Here is a 20505-nt window from a genome sequence, read left to right on the forward strand (position 1 = left end):
TTCTTTTTGCTCAGGAGACAAACTAACTTTAGAATAACCTTTGGCACTGAAGGTAAAGGTTCAAGCATTTGTGTCATCCTTCTTGATGTTCAACGTTTTCAGAGCTGTGGCCTTACCTGCACTTTTCCTCACCGATACAGGTCTCAGTAGTTGTAACTGTTGTGTCCATGTCTCGTTTGTTTGTGACAAACATGTAGAAAAGTGTCATTTTAAGGATAAATGTGCAAATTATCTGATTCTATCCTGACACATACACTCACTTGCCAGTTAATTTTGTACACTAGTGATAAGAAATGCATTTTAATATGAGAGCTCTGCACTAAATCCTCCTTCATACCTGTTGTAACGTTCAGTTTATGTTAAAATGACATCAGAAAGGTTGGAATTCAACTCGATGATTATTTCAGGGGGTGTAGTTTATGATGCTGTTAAACCGTATAGACATAAACGTGTAAGTGTTTCTGTTTATAGCCCAGCCCACGGACTAAAATGGGTTGGTCAGTGTGACACAGTTCAACATTACTACAAACCACAGCCTCCACAATGATCCATTTGAATCAACAGCTCTCCCACTTATTTTAAGCAAATGCTGAATATCATTACCTTCATGAAGATTATTTGCAGGTCTAGTGTTCCTAATAAACTGGCAAGTGAGCGTATGTCACATGAGTAACCTCACATTAGGTCCATTTATTAGTGATGAAGGTTTCAATCAAGACACGTGATCTTCATCGAGAGTTTTTCAGGGAATTCTTGATTAATTATATAATAATAATGTGTTTATTCATCAGAGCAGGTCTGATTTTGTTAATTATTGCACAACTGCAGGTCAGTCACAGCCGAGCACGTGGATTTATGTGAAACCGGCTTTTCAAACGAGTAAACGTTACACCCCGATTTAAGTGATGAAGATGAGACTCCGCTAGGTTCGGTCGTAGTTACACTGGTGTTTACCACATCGTGCATGCTGATTGTGTATCAGTCAAATATGTACGTATTGTTGAAAGGCTTTTGCTCCCACCTGCAGTGTAATCTCTTCAAGAATGCAGCCTGCAGGGACCCACAAACCAGATTCCGGCGCAGCTATCTTCTCAGCGCTTCAGCATTATAGATAAGAGCGCGTCGTACCAACGAGACGTTACCGTACAAGGCTTAAGTGCACGATGGTGGTCATGATGAGTGAGCCTTGTGGGAAAGATTGTGTTCCTTTAGATCCAATCAGTGGTTTGTGGTAGATGCAGAGGTGTCACTTTTAGATGCATAACAAGTGACGAAAGCTTTTGTTTGAGAAATGTTTTTTATTTGCAGGGAGGAAGGTTGATTCAGTCTGAAGAAGAACAAGCTGTGCAGGACTCACCGCTGACTCAGCAGAGCGCAGCAAAACCTACAATGACTTGAAGAAACCTGATATGGACAGGCCGAGATGAGGCCGTGCGTTCAACGCTGCGGTGCATATTTATCAGACAAAAACATGCTGTATACATATGTGATCATACCGTCGCGGTTTCAAATAGATTGTTTCGCTTTCAGAACTCGCTGTCAAAGACACGAGTCCAAAAACAACAAGGGTTTTTTTTTTTTATAATCACGTCTGTGTATTCAACTCACAGTCATACGACAGTGAAGCACATGACATACAAAGGTGACTCACTTTGCGCAATAGGCAGGTTGGCAATGTCTGTGTCAGTCCTTCAGGATGTTGGCTAATGGCAACCTGGAACTAATACTTGATTTCGTTTAAAATGTGTGTACTATAATTAAGAGTAAATAAAAATCTGAACATAGGAGTGTTCTGAGTTTAAAGTTAAACAACCCAGTAAATTTCTTAAAATTATAGCGTAGTTATGCTGAAACTGAAACCATTCAATTCAGTTTAACAAAATGTTGTTCTTGGTTAAAGTGGATCTAGCTAGATGTTAAATATACAGTGAAAGGTTTTATTTGCTTTCCTCATGTGGCAACAACAACATAGAAGGAAAACCAACATCCTCAATTGAACCCTGTGAATAGGTAATGCGTAAATAATATGTAACATTTGCGATCTAACATTTCGCGGAGATCCCTTGAATATCTACTCCCCCAGTTTTAATTCATTGCGTTATAAGCTGATATTTGTTTTGAACGTCGCTTGTCTCTGTGCTTCCTCTCTCCAGCTCTAACCGCTGGGCCTCGGTCATATGACAAGGACAGATGCCGTAGCACTGCCCTGCCCCGCCGTCTTGCGCAGTGGTTGATAAAAATAAAATAGTCCCTCGGGGAAAGAAATGCATCATAGGTTTTAAATCTCACAAAATTGAATTTGACCAACGTTATGATTTTGTATTCGAATAAGCACCGACTCCCACTGCGCGGCGAACATATGTGACGTCCAAAACAGGGTGAAGAACACCCCTTACGAACTAGACTCCCTTCTACGTCATGTAGTGTTGTTATTGTATCCCTCCGCCGCAGTGGGTAGGAAAAGAGCTGTGGCTAAAGCTAAAGCTAGTTAGCCCCGTTTGTGTTTGAGTGTCAGCGAGTCGTCCGTCGAAAACAACAAGCCCGCTGTCCTTACACCCCCAGAGTGACCGACTTGTTGTCTGTCATCTCTTCTAACGATGAAGTTCCAGTACAAAGAAGAGCACCCTTTCGAGAAAAGGCGGTCCGAGGGTGAGAAAATAAGGAAGAAGTATCCGGACAGGGTGCCAGTAAGTAGCCGACGTTAGCTTCGGATCGAAACTCGCTGTGTGTTTGTTAGCAGCTGGTTGGGAGGACCAGCTGGATTCATGACTCTTTAATTTTCAAGCTTTTACCGATTGTTTCGCCTGTTGTTTGTAACTCTTACTGTACACGCTTGAATTGTAAACACAATTAAGTGGTTGAATTGTAGCTACACGCATTTCCACTAATGTTGTGTATAGTTGAATACCGCGGTAGTAAACAGCTAACGTTGGAGGCTAAAGGGTTTGGCAGACACGGCCCCGATGGACAGGCCAGGTACTGATAACTACGTGTAATGCTTTAATTTAGGCCTACATTGATGGATCAAGAAAACATATGTACTTGGTGACAACATCGCGGGCCGTAGAGACGGTGGCTGTGTCCACCGATTGTCGTCTGAACCGTAGCTGGGTGTAGTTGAGGGCTGTTTATTGAATCGCTCCCTAAAATAGGTGTTGTCAACACCAAACGGGGAACTTGTTTACCTCCCCCCCCCTCGGCTCCTGGAGAAAGTCTGTTTAGTCCACAGGCTTTGGGATTTTTATTTTTTTTTTTTTTTCCACCCAAATTGACCCAGCACGACCGTCTGGGTCAAAGCTGTCAGCAGTTTATTGTGCGATGTTTGTTTTTGTAGTCTGACCAGCTTCAGTTGCCTCTTTTGTGCCTCTGCCGGGGCCTTTCGCTTTGCAGCTGTTACACACACACTGTAAACTCGTGTAACCAAACAATTTTCGCTGTTAATTCAATCAGTTAGCTGAATTATTATGGAAATGGTTAAAATAACATTTTGGTAGAAGCCAAAATGACATAAAAAAAAAAGAAATCTCTAGAAGAGCATTCAGTTTAGCAGCCTTACAATAACATCACAATAGAAGTAGATGACTGGTAAGTTTTAAAAAGATAGTCGTAGCTTATTCTTATGTCCATGAACAAATGGTTAAAGCCCAGTAATGTGTAGGATTTGCTGTGTGCGCAGGTAGCATTTTACATGTCTATTTTTAGCCCGAGGGGAATAAACTTAAAATAGTTTCTCCTTTTTTTTTTTTTTGCTCCCCCTTAACCCCAGATGTCAACTGTTAACATGTGGATCTACTAGTTTCTTTAAAGCTTTGGCATACTTTTGTTTTTTTTTAAAAGAAAATGTATTTTTAAACGAAACACCTCCCTCTAAAATATATTTTAGACTGTCATTCTCAGATCCCCTTTCTGTGAAAAGTGAAACGCATGCGAAACATCTCACTCGTGACAGTCTTTGTTCAGTGGACAGTGTGATAGATTTGTGTTTTTTTTTTTTTCCCCAGGTAATTGTGGAGAAGGCCCCCAAAGCCAGAATAGGAGATCTGGACAAGAAGAAATATCTTGTCCCCTCTGACCTGACAGGTAAACTCTACATTTTGTGAAACATCGTTTAAGAGCATTTAAGAAACAGCATTATATTATGTTTCATTTAAAGTTGATAGAGTAACATGCATTCTCTTTATTTATCAGTGGGACAGTTTTACTTCCTCATCCGGAAAAGAATCCACTTGCGAGCTGAGGATGCTCTCTTCTTCTTTGTAAACAACGTCATTCCACCCACCTCAGCTACCATGGGACTGTTGTACCAGGCAAGACTCATTGTAATTGCACCATATCCACAGCGCCGTATGTGCTTTTCCTGTTAATACTAACGTATTTTCCTATTGTATTTTTCAGGAGCACCATGAAGAGGACTTTTTCCTCTACATTGCCTACAGTGATGAGAGCGTGTACGGGAACAGCCAAAGGGAAATCTGATCCCACTACCATCCCCCTTCAACCACTACCCATCTTTCTGAGACCTCCTCCATACATTCATTTAAATATTAAATCCAGCTCAGCAGCCTAGAGTTCCCAGAGTAAATATGTCAAATGCACTTTCAACTCCCATACATCGCCCTCGTCTTTCTTACTCTGCAGTCTGAATTGTATTTGCCTCCACATTTCTTTTCGATAGCAGTTTTGGTTACGTGGTCTCGTGGCCAGTTTCTTTTTCCAGTGTCATAGCTGATCATACTTTACGTTAAAATACAAACATAGAAAGAATAATATAATCATGTTAGGACCAGGCTCTATTTGTAGTTACTGTGGGGTTAAGGTAAGACGATATATAAAGAGAGTTCAAATCAGACCTTGTTGACAGTGATCATAAGTCTTGGTCGTCCACTTATGTTGACTTGCAGGAGAATAAAGTGTGTTTTTAGTTTAGGATATTATTAGTTCTTCCAGTTAAATGCAGGCAAGTTAGTCCATGGCAGAGTAAAAGGATAACTGTTTTGCAGCAGTTATTTTCCTGGGGAAAAAAAAAAAACGGAAGTGGCCAGGCTACTATTATTTCTTATTACATCAGCCTTTTAGTTGAGCGTGTTTCCCCCCATCTGACCTTTAGCGAGGAGCATAATAGAATTCAGACTCAACAATCATCCCCTGCTTTCAGTGGTAAGACTATTATGTTGATTGCTACTATGATTATTGTTGATATTATTGTTAATTTTAGATGACTTACTTTCTAAAGGTATTGTAAAGCTGAGTGCAATTTTTTTTTTTTGTTTTTATTTTTAAGTTTGTCTTTTTTCTTTTTTTAAGAAAAAGATTTGGACTCTGTATACAGCTGCATTACTGGCTCTTTCTCTCCACTCATGACCATACATGATAAAATGTGATGAAAAGCTATAGGCGTTTCTTGTCTTTATTGAGTGTCGCAAGTAATTTTGATGTTGTGTTGCAAATGAGTAATTATCTCGTGAGTTTGTCCTAAAGTTGTGGTATAAATTGCAACCTGCCAAGTGTTATTTCTACATCCAAAAATCTCACGTTTGTGAGATTTGAATTCAACAGACTAAAGCCTGACCCGATGATGTACCTCAGCATCGCTGGCATTTGTTCCTGCACAAGTTATCTTATCATTTCATATCAGCTCCGCAGATAATCTGTGTCACATTAAGTCATTCAGACCCTCCCATAAGTTTTATAAAGCTGGAGAAAAGATTTACTTTTCCCATCAACTTGATTTACAGAACAGGAAGAAAGGGAGCAACTATTGAGCCAAAGAATCAGTCGTAACACATTTGCACTTAAGTTATAGTCGAAGTGGGATGCTTAATCGAATGGGATTTTCAGCCAGTAGTATGAATACATTACTAAGACCCATTGACAGTTCTCATAATGACTTTATTTCCATGTGTCTGAAGTGGTCATTAAAACGTGTCAAATACATAAAATATTCCTCCAAGTAAAAGAAAGGTGGAAATGTGAGTTTATGTTCCCTGCTGTTTTGTTTTTTTTTTTTTTCATTTTGATGGAGGAATGTGAGCTGTGATCCCATAGTGCGATTGAGGATTTATACAGTCGGATCAAAGGAGCCCGAGACAGGAAATAATGGTTTCGTTTTTAGTGTTCTAGAGTTAAGGGTTTCTGATAAGAGAAGAACTTATGTAATAGGGTAATTTATCAGTGTACACAGGTGAGTCGATGGCAATTAATACTGCGCTCAAATAGATAGAGGGTTCAAGAATGGAGAAAGCTGTTATATGTTCAGATTCATGTTCTAGTGCCAGGAAGAATATAGTTAATGAAATATATGAAACTTTGTTCCGGTGTAAGAATAGGAACAGGCTGATCGAGTCTAGACGGGAACCAGCACACAGAGGTATAAAGGGGAATTAAATTGTAGATAAACTAGCAGAACGCACTGACTCATGAAGCGGTTGTGGAAGTTTCTATTAGCAGGGCTGAGGCAAAGGACAATCAAAATGCATATTATTAAGGAAAGGCAGAAAAGCTGGGATACATCAATCACTGGAAGACATCTTTGTTCAACTCAGTGGTGGGAACAGTGACGGTAGCTAAAAGTAGCACTGACGAGGAAAATATTTTAACTAAGTGGAGGGTTGGTCACATAAGACTTAAGGAGACGCTACGTCACATCAATGGCATCCATCAGGGTTATGTGAGCAGTGTAATGTTGAAGAGTCAGTGGAGCACGTTATTCTTAATTATCACAAACACATTCGAGAAAGAGAAAGGCTGAAGAGGAAAGTAAATCTGAATTGACTCCGAGTCACACACCAGCGCGGAAGGTGGCGGTAATGCGCCTCAAAAGCGTGTGACGACAACGCCATTAAACGGAGAGAAGAAGAGGAAAACGAAGACGCGCAAGCGCAATTCATAGAGGGACTTCCGGTGTACCGGAAGTGCAACATTATCAACCGGGCCGAACAACATCTTCGTCTGTTTATATTTTGGGGAGAAGTTTATCTTGTTCGAGTGCTTCACGTACAAGCACGTCGCCTAAAACTAGAAACCCTCAAGACGGTTTATTCTTATTAAGCGACCCACAAAGCAATAAAAGTAAGCGTCTATCACTCGGCAACACTTCACCTTTCAAACACACAGCCGACTGTGCACAACGTATTTATGTGTTTAGCAGCTAGCTTCTTACAGCTAACGGTAACTCTCGGACGTGTTTGGAAATATTTTAAAGCCTTTATGTGCTAAATGTGAACCGCGCAGTTTTACAGTCTTGTTGTTTATTGTATTGCATTAAATTACATTAAATCAACAGAAGCTTGCCATGCTAACGTCTCAGTTAGTCAGTAGCCGCTAGTTAGCTAGGCCTTTAACCGCTACACTTTTGGCACTTCTACCAGATGCCACGGTAAATGTAGCTAATACGTTACACGATGCCGTAAAATGTGCTCAAGATATCCAGTACAACACTTGTTAACTGAAATGTCCTCCCCAGCTGGCCCCCCCACTGCCTGTCACCATGCCCGCCCTGCTGGAGAGACCCAAGCTGTCCAACGCGATGGCCAGAGCCCTCCACAAACACATCATGAGGGAGAGGGAGCGCAAGAGGCAAGGTCTGTCACTGTGTGTGTGTGTGCGTCTTCTGTTAGCTGAGTGTTGTGTAGTTTATTTTCCCTTGCGCAATAATGTTTGAGTTTTCTCTCTCAGACCTGGGATTCACCCGTGTGTCTTTGCATCACCGTCAAAGTCAACTTTATTGTCAATTCTGACATGTGCAACACAAATGCAGGGTGGAAACTTCCTCACTCAAAGGCCTGCGATGCAGCAACTTAACTTAAAATGTGCAAATGTGAGATTTAAAAAAAAAAAGGAAGAAAAATATATATAAACATAGGAGAAAAAAATTATGGCATATGACAAATAGACATAAAGTGGCTGGTGCAATCTCTGAGTTGGGTGGTGCAAAAACAGATGAAATGAAAATATAATAAACAGTATAAATGATGGATATATATTAGAAAACCTATAGACCAATACAAAATTCAAATGTTCCATCAAAAATAAATCACGACGCAAACTGAATTCATGTTTTAGAGTTTTGTATTGAGTTAGTCCTATATCGGTGGATTCCCGTACTAGTTGTACTCTATCACACGTAATTCATATTTTACTAAAGTCTTTCAAGTAGTAAATTCAACTGCCGTGGATCATTGCCCGTTTTTATTAATATATGGGAAAATAAGTGTTTTCCACTGCTGAATCCCACGTCTGCACCTTTTTCAGAGGAGGAAGAGGTGGACAAAATGATGGAGCAGAAGATGAAGGAGGAGGAAGAGAGAAAGAGGACAAAAGAGATAGAAGAGAGGATGTCCTTGGAGGAAACCAAAGAACAGGTTGGAGAAGTTGTCAAAACATCATCTGATTCATGTGACATTCCTGCTGCAGTCTGTGCTTCCATCACTTCCTGTACCTTTGGCTGCAACAGATAATATAAGACAACTATATATAGCTCACGACTTCCGTACCTAATCTGAACGCCAGGTAATGAAGATGGGGGTAAAACTGCAGGGACTTCAAGAAGAGAAACATCAGCTCTTCTTACAGCTCAAGAAAGTTCTTCACGAGGAGGAAAAGAGACGAAGGAAGGAGCAGAGGTATTGTGTTTTTTTTACATATATGCATATAAATCTGTTATTCAGCCTGCGATTGTACACAAGTGTCCCTCACAGTCATTTCTATACCTGTGCTTCCTCCCGTCTTTAGTGACATAACGACACTAACATCAGCCAGCTACCAGCCCAGTCTGCCCATGCACGCAGGACAGCACCTCCTCAGTATTCAAGGTCAGATTCTGCTTCGTCAGATTTCATCTGCATCACGTTGGAAGTTGTGGAAAAAAATCTTTGCACCTTCGTATTATCGGCCGATTCAGTTTTCCTGCAACTTCTTTCAGGCAGTCCAGTCAGCCACAGTCGACCTGGCGCGCTGCTCGGAGAACGGAGCAAACAGCTGTTCCCCACGGGTGTGATCCCCGTGAGTGTTTGCTCATTGAAACCTGTGTCCCGATAAACAAATTATCTTCCTCACATCTTCTGTGTGCATTAGTCATCTTCACCTTGTCCTTTTTTTTTTTCTTTTTATAGACACGTCACTATCAGACTCCCGGGTTCAGCTCGGGCTCAGCAGAGCACGGACAGTTCAGCGGAGGTCAGGGCGTCCACGAGCCCTACGGAGTCGCTCAGGCCCAGCATCCATCCACCTACGCCCCCGGACCTTCTGTACCAGTCAGTTTTGCGAGCAGCTCTCAGATCAGAGGTAAAGGGAAGCAGATCAGTGTTCATGTTGTGGGGGATGTTTGTTTTGTTTCAAGTTGTACTGGTTAAGCTCAAATATACGGAGAGAGGCACCATGTGATGTAGTTTCCCTTGCAGCTTGAAGCGTAAGATTCACCTCTTGATCTGTAGCTACTGCTGCTATTATTTACACACATAGTTCAGTCATAACCGGGTAAAGAAATATTGTGGGATGGTTACAGTGTAGTTTCTTCATCTTTCTCTTTGACTTAAGGTTCTGTGGTTAATACATTGTACAATTTATCAACAGCATGTGAATTAATTGTCCACGTATATTTTGAATTCATGCTAGACCTCATCAGACATCTACTATTCTTCTTCTTCCCCTCAGGTGCATCTGCATTTCAAGCCATGCCGTACCTGCCCCACCAGCAGGCTGGTTACCCCGTTCACAGTCACTTCACCTCCCAGCCAGGTAACATGCCCAGTTATTCTCCCTGTTTCCTCCCAAGTACTAAATTATCTTGCCACAGACCTTTTAAGACCTTTTAAGAAAACCTAAATGTTGCTTTTCAGCTCCTGCGCCTGAGTATTAGTTCGTGTAATAAATGGTATCTTGTGAATGTGCTGCAGGATACATCCCCGGAGCAGGGATTCCCCTACAGAAGCAGCTGGAACACGCCAACCAACAGTCTGGCTTCACTGATGTAGTGAGACCATTTCACATTTAGATGCTCGTTTAGATGAAACTAATGCCTGAATCAATAAACAGCCCACCTGTAATTTAATCTCTTTCTTATGTGATTTATTTTTTTTTTTTTGTTCCGTTATGTTGGTGTTCTCTCAGGGAGCTTTGAGACCCATGCACCCTCCAGCCATGCACCCTTCAGCTCCAGGCCTGCTGCCGACACCATCGATGACGGTCCAGATCCCGACCGCAAAGGTGAAGCTCCGAGTTTCTCCCCTGGTTTGGGGCCACACACATCTACTCATTTGCCATAAAAGCAGAAGATACAGCGCCCTGTTCTTTTACTGAGTCTACACCTGTAGCCTTGTCTGCAACGTATCCTCTTGGCTTTAGTGCGTTCATGCCTTGTATGATTTTTCTCACCATGTTCCGTCTTTGCGTCGCCAGGCCCCGTTCCAGAGCTCCCCCCAGAGCGCTCCTCGCCACGGCTTCATCCCTCACAGCCAGAGCGGCCAGAGGTTCTACCACCACGGCAAGTAACTCAGCCAACGGCCGGCGTCGCTGAGGCTTCACGCCTCCGCCCCGGCGATCCCGCCGGACGTGTAATGAATCGGCTTAACGGAAAAAAAGTGATTGAGCCTGTTTCTGCCACACGGTTTGTGTTTTACTCCTCGTATCTTTCCTGAGCTTTGTTTATAAGTTAAATCGTTTCTCCTCAAACGTTCATGCTTCGGTGAACATCCAGCTTTTCTTTTTTTTTTCTTTTTTTTATGATTTCAAATGATATTTTGTAAAATAGCTCACAATTTTGTCTAAACTGTGAAGCCGTTGTGGAGGTGCTCATTGTTAATAACTTGTATAAAGCCAGACTGCGCATTTCAGAGTCCATTCACTGTTGAAACATCAGTGGAGAGTGTGTCTGTAGTTCACAGCAGAGGACTCTGACCAACACTACGGATTACGCACACTTCTCTTTGCTCACGTAACCACGAATCAAGTCCGAACGAACATTTTCTATCAGAACCACAGAGGATTTTCAGTGTTTTCATCTGCGGTCGAGTCCAGCTCCGGTCTGAGGCTTTCGCTTAAACGTTGCTAAATAAACAATAAGCCACATCCATTCGTTTGTGTGTCGTCTTTATTTATTTTTTTTTCCGGCTACGGAGACATTCTCCTGCTCGAGGCTTGAGAGGACACCAAACAAAACTCCAAACAGCTCCGTGCGAGGGCTCCTGCCAAGGCATCGACAAATGAACATGAGAGTGGGTACGCTCTTGAGCAGGTGTTTGTTTCTCTTTAACACTTTTATTAAGGTTTCGGATTAAAAAGAAACTGAACCTTCGTGTGCCACCTTGGTGACCTTTGTTTAACAGACACGTTTCAGGTGATGAACAGAGAGGAAGGGCTTGTTCAGATCAATGGCTGAAAGGGTAGTAGTACCATACAGAGATACAAAATCAAGTATTAGAGCCTGTATGGCGAACGCTGAACAAGCCTCAACAGAACAAAGCAGACCTAGAGTTGAAGCCCTTGATAAATCGGGGAAACTTTAAAAAAAAAAATTTAAATGAAAAGAAAAGCAGTTGTGATGTTAACAGTCCTCCTCTGAAAGCAGGTAGCTACAACATGTTTCTAGACGTTCTCCTCAGTGAGACCTTCCATTAAACGCCTTTTGTGTTCGGACCTAGATGCGGGTTTATTATCAGTGTATGTACATGGAGAATGTTTGGTATTTCCAATTAAAGTTTCTAACTGAGCCCAAACGAGGAGTTAAAAAAAAAAAAAACAGTGAGGGAGAGAAAGTATGAAAACTTCCACATAAAGAAAGAAAAAAGAGGGAGAGTAGCATTGACGAGGCAATATCCCCTCCTTTCCCCCAGGTCCAGTGCATCGCGATTTGCCCCTGAAACACAATTACAAGGAGGGGAGGGAGTGAGGACAGGAGAGCAAACGGTCGGGAACAGAAGGAGGAAGAAAAATAAAACACGGGAGAAATATACTTTAATGTTTCGAAACGTTAAGCATTGCACAACCGACATGTCTTTTTGTGGACACTTTATTCTACAGCCCACAGTTTGCAGGTGAAGTGCAGTAAAAGAAAAAGTGCATCAAAACCGTTTTGAGGCAACAGTTACAACCAAGCTACGTGAAATACGAGGAGGCAAGACGAGGCTGTAAAATGAAGTGCTACCCACAGAACAAGCGCAACGTTGCCCAGAAATACAATATGAACCAGTAGCTCTCATTTACCCGGATCAGCCATAAGATCGTGACCACCGACATATGATTATCACAGCCCTTGTCAGTGTTTAAATTAGCCAGTAAGTAAACCGTTAGAAGCAGAAAAAACTGCTTTGAGGTGTAAACTTCAACCTCTCCAGGTCCAGATCCAATCGAGCGTCTGTGGGATTTGTTTTTTTACAAACAAGTCCCATCCATCCACCCGAACTGACGCCGACGCTACAGTAAAATTGGCTGTTATATATTAGGCATGTGGTCATAATGTTATGGCTGATCAGCGCATATTCCATAGTGCTACAACAAAATAAGATACACATGCTCATAATAGTGTTAAAATTAAAAATAAAATGTATACTAACGCAGTGATTCTCAACCGGGTGTCCGTGGACCCCTAGTGGCCTGTGGTGTAATTGCAACGGGTCCGTGAAAATAAAATATCCTTTGAAAAAGATCATATGACATTTATAGAAACATGCACGTTGCATTGTTCAAAGTTTCTCCATGATGCTGTTAATAACTTCAGTCTGCATCCGTTTTAAATTATGAGGTCACCACTGTCAGGCATTGTTAAGACACTATTCGTGTCTTATTGTGAAACATCTGCAGGAAGGTTTTAGGGGAAACTCATTAACTCGCATGTTCAGGTTGGCACTTAAATTTAAGCTAATGTTACAAACAAAGAAGAACATGATAAGTACAGTTACCCTCCAGACTGTGTTGTGAGGGTCCTCGGGATATAAATCAGAAATGTGCACGGGGTCCAGGACCCCAAAAAGGTTGAGAACCACTGCACTAAGGGGTAGGCAAATCCACAGTGGCGCATCGCTCAGTAACCGTCTCTCCACACAATCCGTCAATTTAGAATTTGTTACATTTTCTCATTCTAATTCAAACAAGTATATACAGAAAAAAAATATTATCAATATGTAAAACAGTGATGTTTCCAGTATGTTGGATATGCATAATAGAACTGTAAATAACATTTCATATACCCAATCTAAACAAACAAACCTCAGACTTCAGTGACCTGGAGTTGCCTTCCCCCCTTTTTTCTCCGCTCATGGACATTATCTGTAAATGTACATGACGTCACACGCACACGCTGCACTGGCATGGCACATGCTGGTGGCTTGTGGCGTAACACGCACGCACGCATACACACATAGATAGTTTGACATAACACGCACTCCTCTTCAGGCAGGCTGGGGTCAGGCGGTGGTTGTGGGAGGGGTGAGAGGACAGCTGCGTGTGGGGACAGCTGTAGCTCTGTATTTACCTGTAGTGGCTTATTTACCCAAGGCTTTGATGCCGATTGCAGCTTCCTCATCCATTGCATTTAGGACAGTGATCTGAGAAGGAAATCGGAGCAAATCAGTTTGGTTTGCTTCCTACTTTTCATGTCAGTTTTACTACTAGGAGCCCATGAAATCCTCTTTTATCTTCAATGTAATTGTTTAAATTGACGGAAAGAACCGTGGGCTCAGTACTGACCAGGATCTCCTCTCCGACCTCGTGCTTGCTCTCTATCTCTTTCCCCAGGTCTCCCTCGGGGATCTTCAGGTCCTCTCTCACCTCTCCGCTGTCCTGGAGCAGGGACAGGTAGCCATCTTGGATCCCGATCAGCTGGGAGAGAGGGAGGGACGTAAGTAACTACGTTTAATGTGAGAATCATGACAACCCTCATGGTTTCACTCCTACTGCAGCCTTTCAGTTTGAACCGCTTTCATTTTGCAGGCCGCCTTATTGCAGTGGCTCGGTTAGTCTGAATGACTTCCTGACACGAAGGTGCATGGGAGCGCTGGGAGCGGTGGGACCGCGCGGTTTCGATTCTGCAGGAAATCCTGCACCATTCGCTTTTTCGGCTTGGCAGCCACGAGCATTCCACTGTTGAGTCAAACCGGTTTGATCAGTAACGTTAGAGCCCAGTTGGCTCCGGAGCAACGAATCAAGTTGTGTCTGGACATGACGGGTGCGAGATGAGAACCTAAACAACTTGGATGAAGCGGTTATGATGCAGTCTGGTCCTTTTAGGGCACATTCGCTGCGACTCCCGACATAAACAGCTGTGTCTGCGGCTCCTAAACGCTCCATTGTTGATGATCAGCTCGGTGTTTCCCATGAATCAATCTGTGCCTTTTATGCTACTTTCCTTCCTGAAAACAGCACTGATGAGAACTGAACCAAAACACTAAGGATGAGGCTCTGAGTGCAGCTCAGTTCAGAAATAATCCACCCAAACAAACGATTTTCTCTCATTTACAGATCAACATTATCATCCCTCCCCGATAAGTAACTAAGGGTTATGATTTAATGCCGATTCTCACATTATTGAAAGCAAATGTTCTGCCTTTTTTGGCAAAATGAAAATATCAATCCAGCCGCTGCGTAATTATAAGATGAGGAGCGTTCCTTCATACCAGACGCTTTCCTTTCCCTCCCTCTTTGTGTCTTCAAGACTTTTTCTCGCTAGAGGACTTCTAACCGAGTTGACTAATCACGCTGCATCTTTTTCAAATAATCTTCCAGCTGCAAACTGTTCCCCAGCAGCCGCGTGTAATTATCTTCCGAAGATCGCGCGTTTATTAAACACCAAAGTGCGTTTTGTGGTCGTTACTGTAATATGAAAGGCATGACTGTCATTTCCCGGAAATAAAAAAAAAAAAATAATACGTTCCATATAATCAAATTCCTACTGGCCGCAGAGCACGGTCACGTGAACTTTCACGCGGCGCGTCACAGACGGGTTAGAATTTCATGTGCATTCGTCTGACTCGACGCAATCGGCCTGGAGCTCGTCCGTCTCACCTGGTAATCCATTCTCTTGATGTTGGGGACGTCCATGTTGTGGGTGGAGGGACAAATGTCTTCATACTTCTTACCGGAGAAGATGTCGATGCCGACCAAGTGCACCTGCACCAGCACAAAATATACATGAATACCAGCTTGTTTCCTGACACAAATGATGCACTTAAAGGGTGAAAACTTATCAAAATGTTCAGCGCGTTCTTTAAATTCGTTTTCAGAGATGAAACTCAATAATGTTTTTGTCTGAAAGTGTCCATTAACGTGCATTAATATTAACGCGAGTGACCTCACGTCTGCAGAGCGGAATAAATGGATACAGTGCTCGTTCAGCCGCTCCTTCAGGTTCACTGCGTTTTTAATCAGTGCCCGCTGAGGTTTTGGGAAAACGTTTTACTGCCGAGCTCCGGACACCTCTGACCTTAGCGTGGCCGTGCTTGCCGGTCTTGGAGGTGGACATCTCGACGATCTTGCAGGGTCGGCCCTTCAGCACGACGAAGCCGTTCTTGCGCAGGGCAGAGCACTGCATGGGGTAGGTGGCGGACGCCCCGGCGTCCCCCGTCTGGAAGTCCAGCTCTGCGTCTGCCATGCCTGCTGCAGGGGCCGAGACACGAGAGACGGTAAACACACACTGTTCAGCCACAACATTAAAACCATCTGAAAGACAGTGATGATGTTCTTCATGGAAGCGCTGTTGCGCTCATGTAAATTTTAATGCAGCAATTTAATGCTGTAATATCAAGTTCAATTCACCGGCCTGTAAGTAAAGTACTAACTTTAACAGTCATAAACATATTAAGTAGATGTTGCTTAATTATTTTCATATGGAAAAAATCAGTCATCAAAATCCTGAATGTGTGTAATAGTTACTGTTATAACATTATAAGTAAATATTACTTTTTCTTTTACGTAGTTTTATCAAGTTGTTTCACTCACACTATGGTTATGTATGTTGTTTTTTCTTTTGATCAGTTCTACCTGCTTTTATCAAAAGCAGTTACTATATAACCAGGGTTTCTGCAGGTTTGAGCGAGAGAAACTTTTTAAAACCATTGTGGGTTAAATATAAGACCTACACTAAGTACAGAAAATATCTGAGACTCAGAATTATTTTATAAATAACAAAATTTCTTGTCATTCAACGATCAGCTCAGGACATCTCTGGAAATACAGTCGGCCAAGGCCAGAGGGGGGCATACTGACAATGAATTGGTAATAAATGCACATAAAGATTTAAAACTTGACTAAACGTAATTTAAGACCCACAATGCAAAATAGGCCCATGTGTCAGGCTTTTAAGGCCTTAAATTGGGATTATTACATTTTAAACTTTACAGAATCTTTAAAAATCTGTCTCTAAAATCTCTAGTTTTTCTTTTATTGTGCTGGATTCGTTCTTGGTGATTTCTGGCAGTATTGTGATAACAGTATTGGTGGTGGATAGTATTTTGATCCAAGTTAGCCAAAGACTAGTATCCAGCGCTGCCTGCTGAAGCACCTCAGATAAACAGGATGGGCATGTGAGAGTTGGCCAGTTCATAAAACACGGTGGGTGCAGATGAAGACCAGACAGTGCTAAATAAAGCAACAGAGACACAGCACCTGCTAAACCGAGTTCATTTCTACTGGGGCAAAAAAAAAGAAAGACAGAAAACGAAAAGTTGAATATTTTACTGCCATTTCAAAAAAGAAGAGGCTGAGTTTCTTGCAAAACTCTGCGTCACTTTCTAACCAACAAACTTCTCAACCTGCCGTGTTGTGTGTTAATGCTGGTGCTGACTACCAACTACCTGCCACGAACACGCAGTCGGTTAAATTAACACATTAAAGTTAAAACGCAATTTAAAGACTCACTTGAAGCCGTTAGCTGCGGGGTCAGGTGCTAATTTGGGGCGTAGGGTCACCTGGCAAAACGTGAGACGGCGGCGACTAATCCGCGCTAATGAGCCGCGAATCACATTTCAAAACAGCCGCGACTCACCCTCGAGTAAGCCACAAACTCGAGACAAATAAATGCCGCTTTAACACAACCCCGGGCGGCGTGTGCGGCAAGTGATGTCCGCAGTGTTGGAGAGACGGGGCGGACTGAGGCCTAGTGCGCACCGCGGCCCGTCGACGGTCCCGGCAACCGGTCACTGTCCCAGCGTCCATGCGCACTGACGGGCTGCTCTCAGGCGGAGGCCCTTCCGATGAGCGGGTCCCGTTCATGCAGGATAACGGCAACATTTAAGGCGCTCAAGCCCTTTGTGACATTAAAGTGGACGCCCGCATAAACTAAACCGGTCACCCCCTCCCTGTCGGGGCTGGTAACACGCCCACAGACATGGAAAGTGATTGAATTTTGGCCCGGTGGTGTACAGTAATGACTAAGCTAATACTTATGGCTACGGCGAGCGGCGGTGCTTTCATGAGGTGACGTTAATATCGGCCAGCTCAGGCAAGTTGGAGCCGGTGGCATGTGTGTGAAGAAAAAAAAACATATAAAGTTGTTTTTTTATTATTATTTTATTTTTAAATTTTTTCTAATTGTGAAATTCAGCCAAGTCTTTCTGGTCCTGAAAACTAAAAAGCGCATACGCGCATTTTTTTCCATTATAGCTGACAAGTGCAAATGGGGCTGTCGTTAGGTTAGGACCTGTCCAGGACCCGGTGAACCTGCAGTGAAGCCGCTGTAATGGGCTGGTGGCGGGGCTTTAAAGGGGGATATATCATAATAGAGCCCCAGAATGACATGTGCATGGGATAACTCATCTGCCCAGGCGCAAACACGCCCCGTCTATTGGATGTTTTGATAAGGAACTCACCCTAGCGACAGTGGGTTTCCTCTCTTGTGTTACTTAACAGCCTTTTTTCCCCTTTAATTCCTCCTCCTCCTCCTCTTCTTTCCTTTCCTCCTCTCTGTATCCGTGCTAACGGGTCGTTTAGCCGGGGTCTGTATCCTCCTTGGTGCTTTGCGATGTCGCTCCCCCCTCTTTTTTTTCTTTCTTCCAGCTATTATCTTTTATTCCTCTTTCATTCCAGTTGTTCCCGCTCGCCTCTCCTCTCCCCGCTGCGTTTTATCCAGATTGTAGGTTACCTCGCACAGAGGTATACAACCGGTAAAGCCAGCCGACCGGGCCGAAGAGAACCAGAGAACTGAGCCCTGCTATGTGCGTACCGTCTGCACCCTACACTCCACCCTCATCCAGCTCCCCACGCCACTGCTAGGACATTAAAACGAGATCCGAGCGCACGACTTCCCATCGGGACTGTCACAATAAAATCCTCAATCAACACGCCATCATCATCTGTAGAGCTGAAGAGCTTCTTTCCCCAGACTGTGAGGATGATGAGTCTGAGATAGACTTGTGCAGGTGCACCCCGTCTCTCACCCGAAGACAGCTGGGACAGGCCTCAATGAAATGTTGCCAGTGTATCTCTAAATACGTAACAATATGATGTCTACTGTATTTTCCAGAATATGTAACAATATGATGTCAGTGTAATACATATACAATATGTAATACAATACACCTTAATACAATATAATGTATTCTAGAATTCATAACTACAATATAATGTGTATTCCGGAATGCATACCTAAAATGTCAACAGTATATTATGGAATGCTTAACTACAGTTCAGTGTTTACAGTAAATTACAGAATACATAACTATAATGCAATGTATATAGTGTATTCCAGAATGCGTAACTACAATATAACGTCTGCATTGTGTTCCAGAATGCATAACTAAAATGTCAGCTGTATAATGTGGAATGCTTAACTACAATCCAGTGTATTTAATACAGCATATTATGGAATACGGAACTATGATGCGATGTCTATAGTGTATTCCAGGAAGTGTAACTACAATATGTCTACAGTGTAGATTCCAGAATGTGTAACTACAATATAATGTGTATTCCAAAATGCATAACTAAAATGACAACTGCATATTATGGAATGTTTAACTATAATATGATATGAAATAGTGTATTCCGGAATGAGTAACTACAATTCATTGTATACAGTTCATTCTGGAATGTGTAACTGATTAAGATTTTGAAAATCAAAAAAAAAAGCAGAACCAGGGGGAATTATACAGTATACGTGGAAGTGAAGCACTGACCTCCTGTGATGTTATTATTAATCTGTGAACATGCTCCTCTAACTAAAACAGTATAGAGGATTGGAGACATTGTCCCTGATGGAGAGGAGTTTTGACAACATACTCTTCTCTGCCACTGCATTCATATCATCCAATACCGACATTAGGGCCCCTGGTGTCATCCATCCACCCCCAGGCTTTTTCTCCAATGGACCACAACAAAGAACATCTCAATGGCCACCACAGACTCATAAAACAACTACGTGGGAAAAAAAGAGTATTTCTGGTTCAGCTTATGAATATCATTATTTCAGATCAATATATAAAACAAAACATAAACAGCAGCATCTCAGTGGCTGATATACATGCTTATACACATTCAATAATCTAAATCTGGCTATAACATTAGCTGTTGTCTATTCTAATGTGGACAAATGACTCAGTATCATGAAGATTTGCCAAAAGCCCGCACTGTTAAACATACATGAAATTTTCTGTAATAATACTTTCTGTAAGTGTGATTTTCCCCTCTACCTCTCAAACAGAAGGATGTGTTACCATTTTAAATAACTTTAACTAATTTTAGCCAATTATGTTCAAAAGAAAATGAGGAATTGAAGGGTGATATGGCAGAGATTTATATTTTCCAAAAGGTTAAGGAATAATGTGGGTGTTTTTAATTGATGAGCATCTGTTTATCACTAAAATATGAAAACTGCTACTCGTTCTCTCCCATTAAAAATAACACGCTTTTATGCTGAAGGTGAGGTTGCAACTTTTCCGGTGTTTTGCTGGCTAACTTAAAGTGGCTTGATGTTGCTTTCATAAAAATGCCTATGAAAGAAGCCTCGGCGTGGTCTGCGCATGCGTGGCTTTTTCATTCTATCACAGCACCGATCACTCAGCTCTCTGTCATTATTTCCTCCGCTTGGAGCACTCATTCTACACCTAATGTGTAGGTATTGATCAAGCCAAATATTTTACAGATATTTTGTCAGGTTTATAGAATGAAAAATATGAAAATTGCACACAGCCATCATCATGAGCCGGAATTGTCTTTGTCCAGAGCTCGTAAAACTTGCATTTTACTATAAAACATTCCTCATCTAGATGCATTGGATCGAAAGTACAAATTCATATGTATCCATCAGGGTGCATACTGGACCTTAAATGGCATCCAAATAACTCTTTACCCTGCATCACTGAACATTTTCTTAATCCACATTGTCCTTTCAGGGTGCTCTCTGCTTTCCTCTGTTGCTGATAATAACATTTCTAATTCTATTTTTTATTTTGTTTTATTTTTTATTTTTCCGTCTAGAGACCCATGGTCTCTGTGGGCAGCAAATGGTTTTGTCCAACTTGGCACTTCTTAGAGCTGCAAGGTTATATTTAGTGCTGTGAAACTGGAGTCCCATGACCTATG

The 20505-nt window shown here is 42.3% G+C and overlaps 3 protein-coding genes across 6 annotated transcripts; 2 read left to right on the forward strand and 1 right to left on the reverse strand.

Moving 5' to 3' along the window:
- The first annotated feature begins 2461 nt into the window (after window positions 1–2461).
- On the forward strand, window positions 2462–5391 carry LOC125019682 (gamma-aminobutyric acid receptor-associated protein). Its single transcript, XM_047604635.1, has 4 exons — window positions 2462–2687; window positions 4002–4080; window positions 4189–4307; window positions 4396–5391. Exons 1-4 carry the CDS (start codon window positions 2598–2600, stop codon window positions 4474–4476), a joined length of 369 nt encoding a protein of 122 aa, XP_047460591.1. The 5' UTR covers window positions 2462–2597; the 3' UTR covers window positions 4477–5391.
- A 1479-nt stretch (window positions 5392–6870) lies between these two features.
- Window positions 6871–11517, forward strand: gps2 (G protein pathway suppressor 2). Of its 3 annotated transcripts, none has more exons than XM_047604474.1 (11): window positions 6871–7068; window positions 7463–7580; window positions 8251–8360; window positions 8509–8621; window positions 8731–8810; window positions 8921–9000; window positions 9111–9282; window positions 9652–9735; window positions 9894–9970; window positions 10096–10203; window positions 10396–11517. In XM_047604474.1, the coding sequence occupies exons 2-11, from the start codon at window positions 7487–7489 to the stop codon at window positions 10486–10488; spliced, it is 1011 nt and encodes a 336-aa protein (XP_047460430.1). In that variant the 5' UTR covers window positions 6871–7068; window positions 7463–7486; the 3' UTR covers window positions 10489–11517. The 3 variants fall into 3 exon arrangements, with proteins under 3 accessions (XP_047460430.1, XP_047460441.1, XP_047460450.1); XM_047604485.1 differs by having other exon boundaries at window positions 6872–7068; window positions 10108–10203; XM_047604494.1 differs by having other exon boundaries at window positions 6872–7068; window positions 9894–9967; window positions 10108–10203.
- LOC125019676 (eukaryotic translation initiation factor 5A-1) lies at window positions 11069–18188 on the reverse strand. 2 transcript variants are annotated; one of them, XM_047604622.1, is made up of 6 exons: window positions 17796–18188; window positions 15413–15582; window positions 14995–15099; window positions 13681–13812; window positions 13466–13538; window positions 11069–11851 (listed from the first exon to the last, which is right to left on the reverse strand). In XM_047604622.1, the coding sequence occupies exons 2-5, from the start codon at window positions 15578–15580 to the stop codon at window positions 13476–13478; spliced, it is 468 nt and encodes a 155-aa protein (XP_047460578.1). In that variant the 5' UTR covers window positions 15581–15582; window positions 17796–18188; the 3' UTR covers window positions 11069–11851; window positions 13466–13475. The 2 variants fall into 2 exon arrangements, with proteins under 2 accessions (XP_047460578.1, XP_047460567.1); XM_047604611.1 differs by having other exon boundaries at window positions 15413–15585; window positions 17796–18187.
- Between the last annotated feature and the right edge of the window lie 2317 nt (window positions 18189–20505).

The sequence above is a fragment of the Mugil cephalus genome, chromosome 1 (genome assembly GCF_022458985.1).
Source record: "Mugil cephalus isolate CIBA_MC_2020 chromosome 1, CIBA_Mcephalus_1.1, whole genome shotgun sequence".
Classification (NCBI taxonomy): domain Eukaryota; kingdom Metazoa; phylum Chordata; class Actinopteri; order Mugiliformes; family Mugilidae; genus Mugil; species Mugil cephalus.

What these genes read in the sequence shown, in the direction of transcription:
- LOC125019682 (XM_047604635.1), top strand. Translation starts at nt 2,598, where the DNA reads ATGAAGTTCCAGTACAAAGAAGAGCACCCTTTCGAGAAAAGGCGGTCC. An exon ending in AGTATCCGGACAGGGTGCCA is followed by an intron (nt 2,688 to 4,001) that starts GTAAGTAGCCGA and finishes TTTTTTCCCCAG; the next exon opens with GTAATTGTGGAGAAGGCCCC. An exon ending in TGTCCCCTCTGACCTGACAG is followed by an intron (nt 4,081 to 4,188) that starts GTAAACTCTACA and finishes TTTATTTATCAG; the next exon opens with TGGGACAGTTTTACTTCCTC.
- gps2 (XM_047604474.1), top strand. Translation starts at nt 7,487, where the DNA reads ATGCCCGCCCTGCTGGAGAGACCCAAGCTGTCCAACGCGATGGCCAGA. An exon ending in TCACTTCACCTCCCAGCCAG is followed by an intron (nt 9,736 to 9,893) that starts GTAACATGCCCA and finishes AATGTGCTGCAG; the next exon opens with GATACATCCCCGGAGCAGGG. An exon ending in AGTCTGGCTTCACTGATGTA is followed by an intron (nt 9,971 to 10,095) that starts GTGAGACCATTT and finishes TCCGTTATGTTG; the next exon opens with GTGTTCTCTCAGGGAGCTTT.
- LOC125019676 (XM_047604622.1), bottom strand. Translation starts at nt 15,580, where the DNA reads ATGGCAGACGCAGAGCTGGACTTCCAGACGGGGGACGCCGGGGCGTCC. An exon ending in GCAAGCACGGCCACGCTAAG is followed by an intron (nt 15,100 to 15,412) that starts GTCAGAGGTGTC and finishes GTGCTGGTGCAG; the next exon opens with GTGCACTTGGTCGGCATCGA. An exon ending in AGGTCGGAGAGGAGATCCTG is followed by an intron (nt 13,539 to 13,680) that starts GTCAGTACTGAG and finishes TTTCCTTCTCAG; the next exon opens with ATCACTGTCCTAAATGCAAT.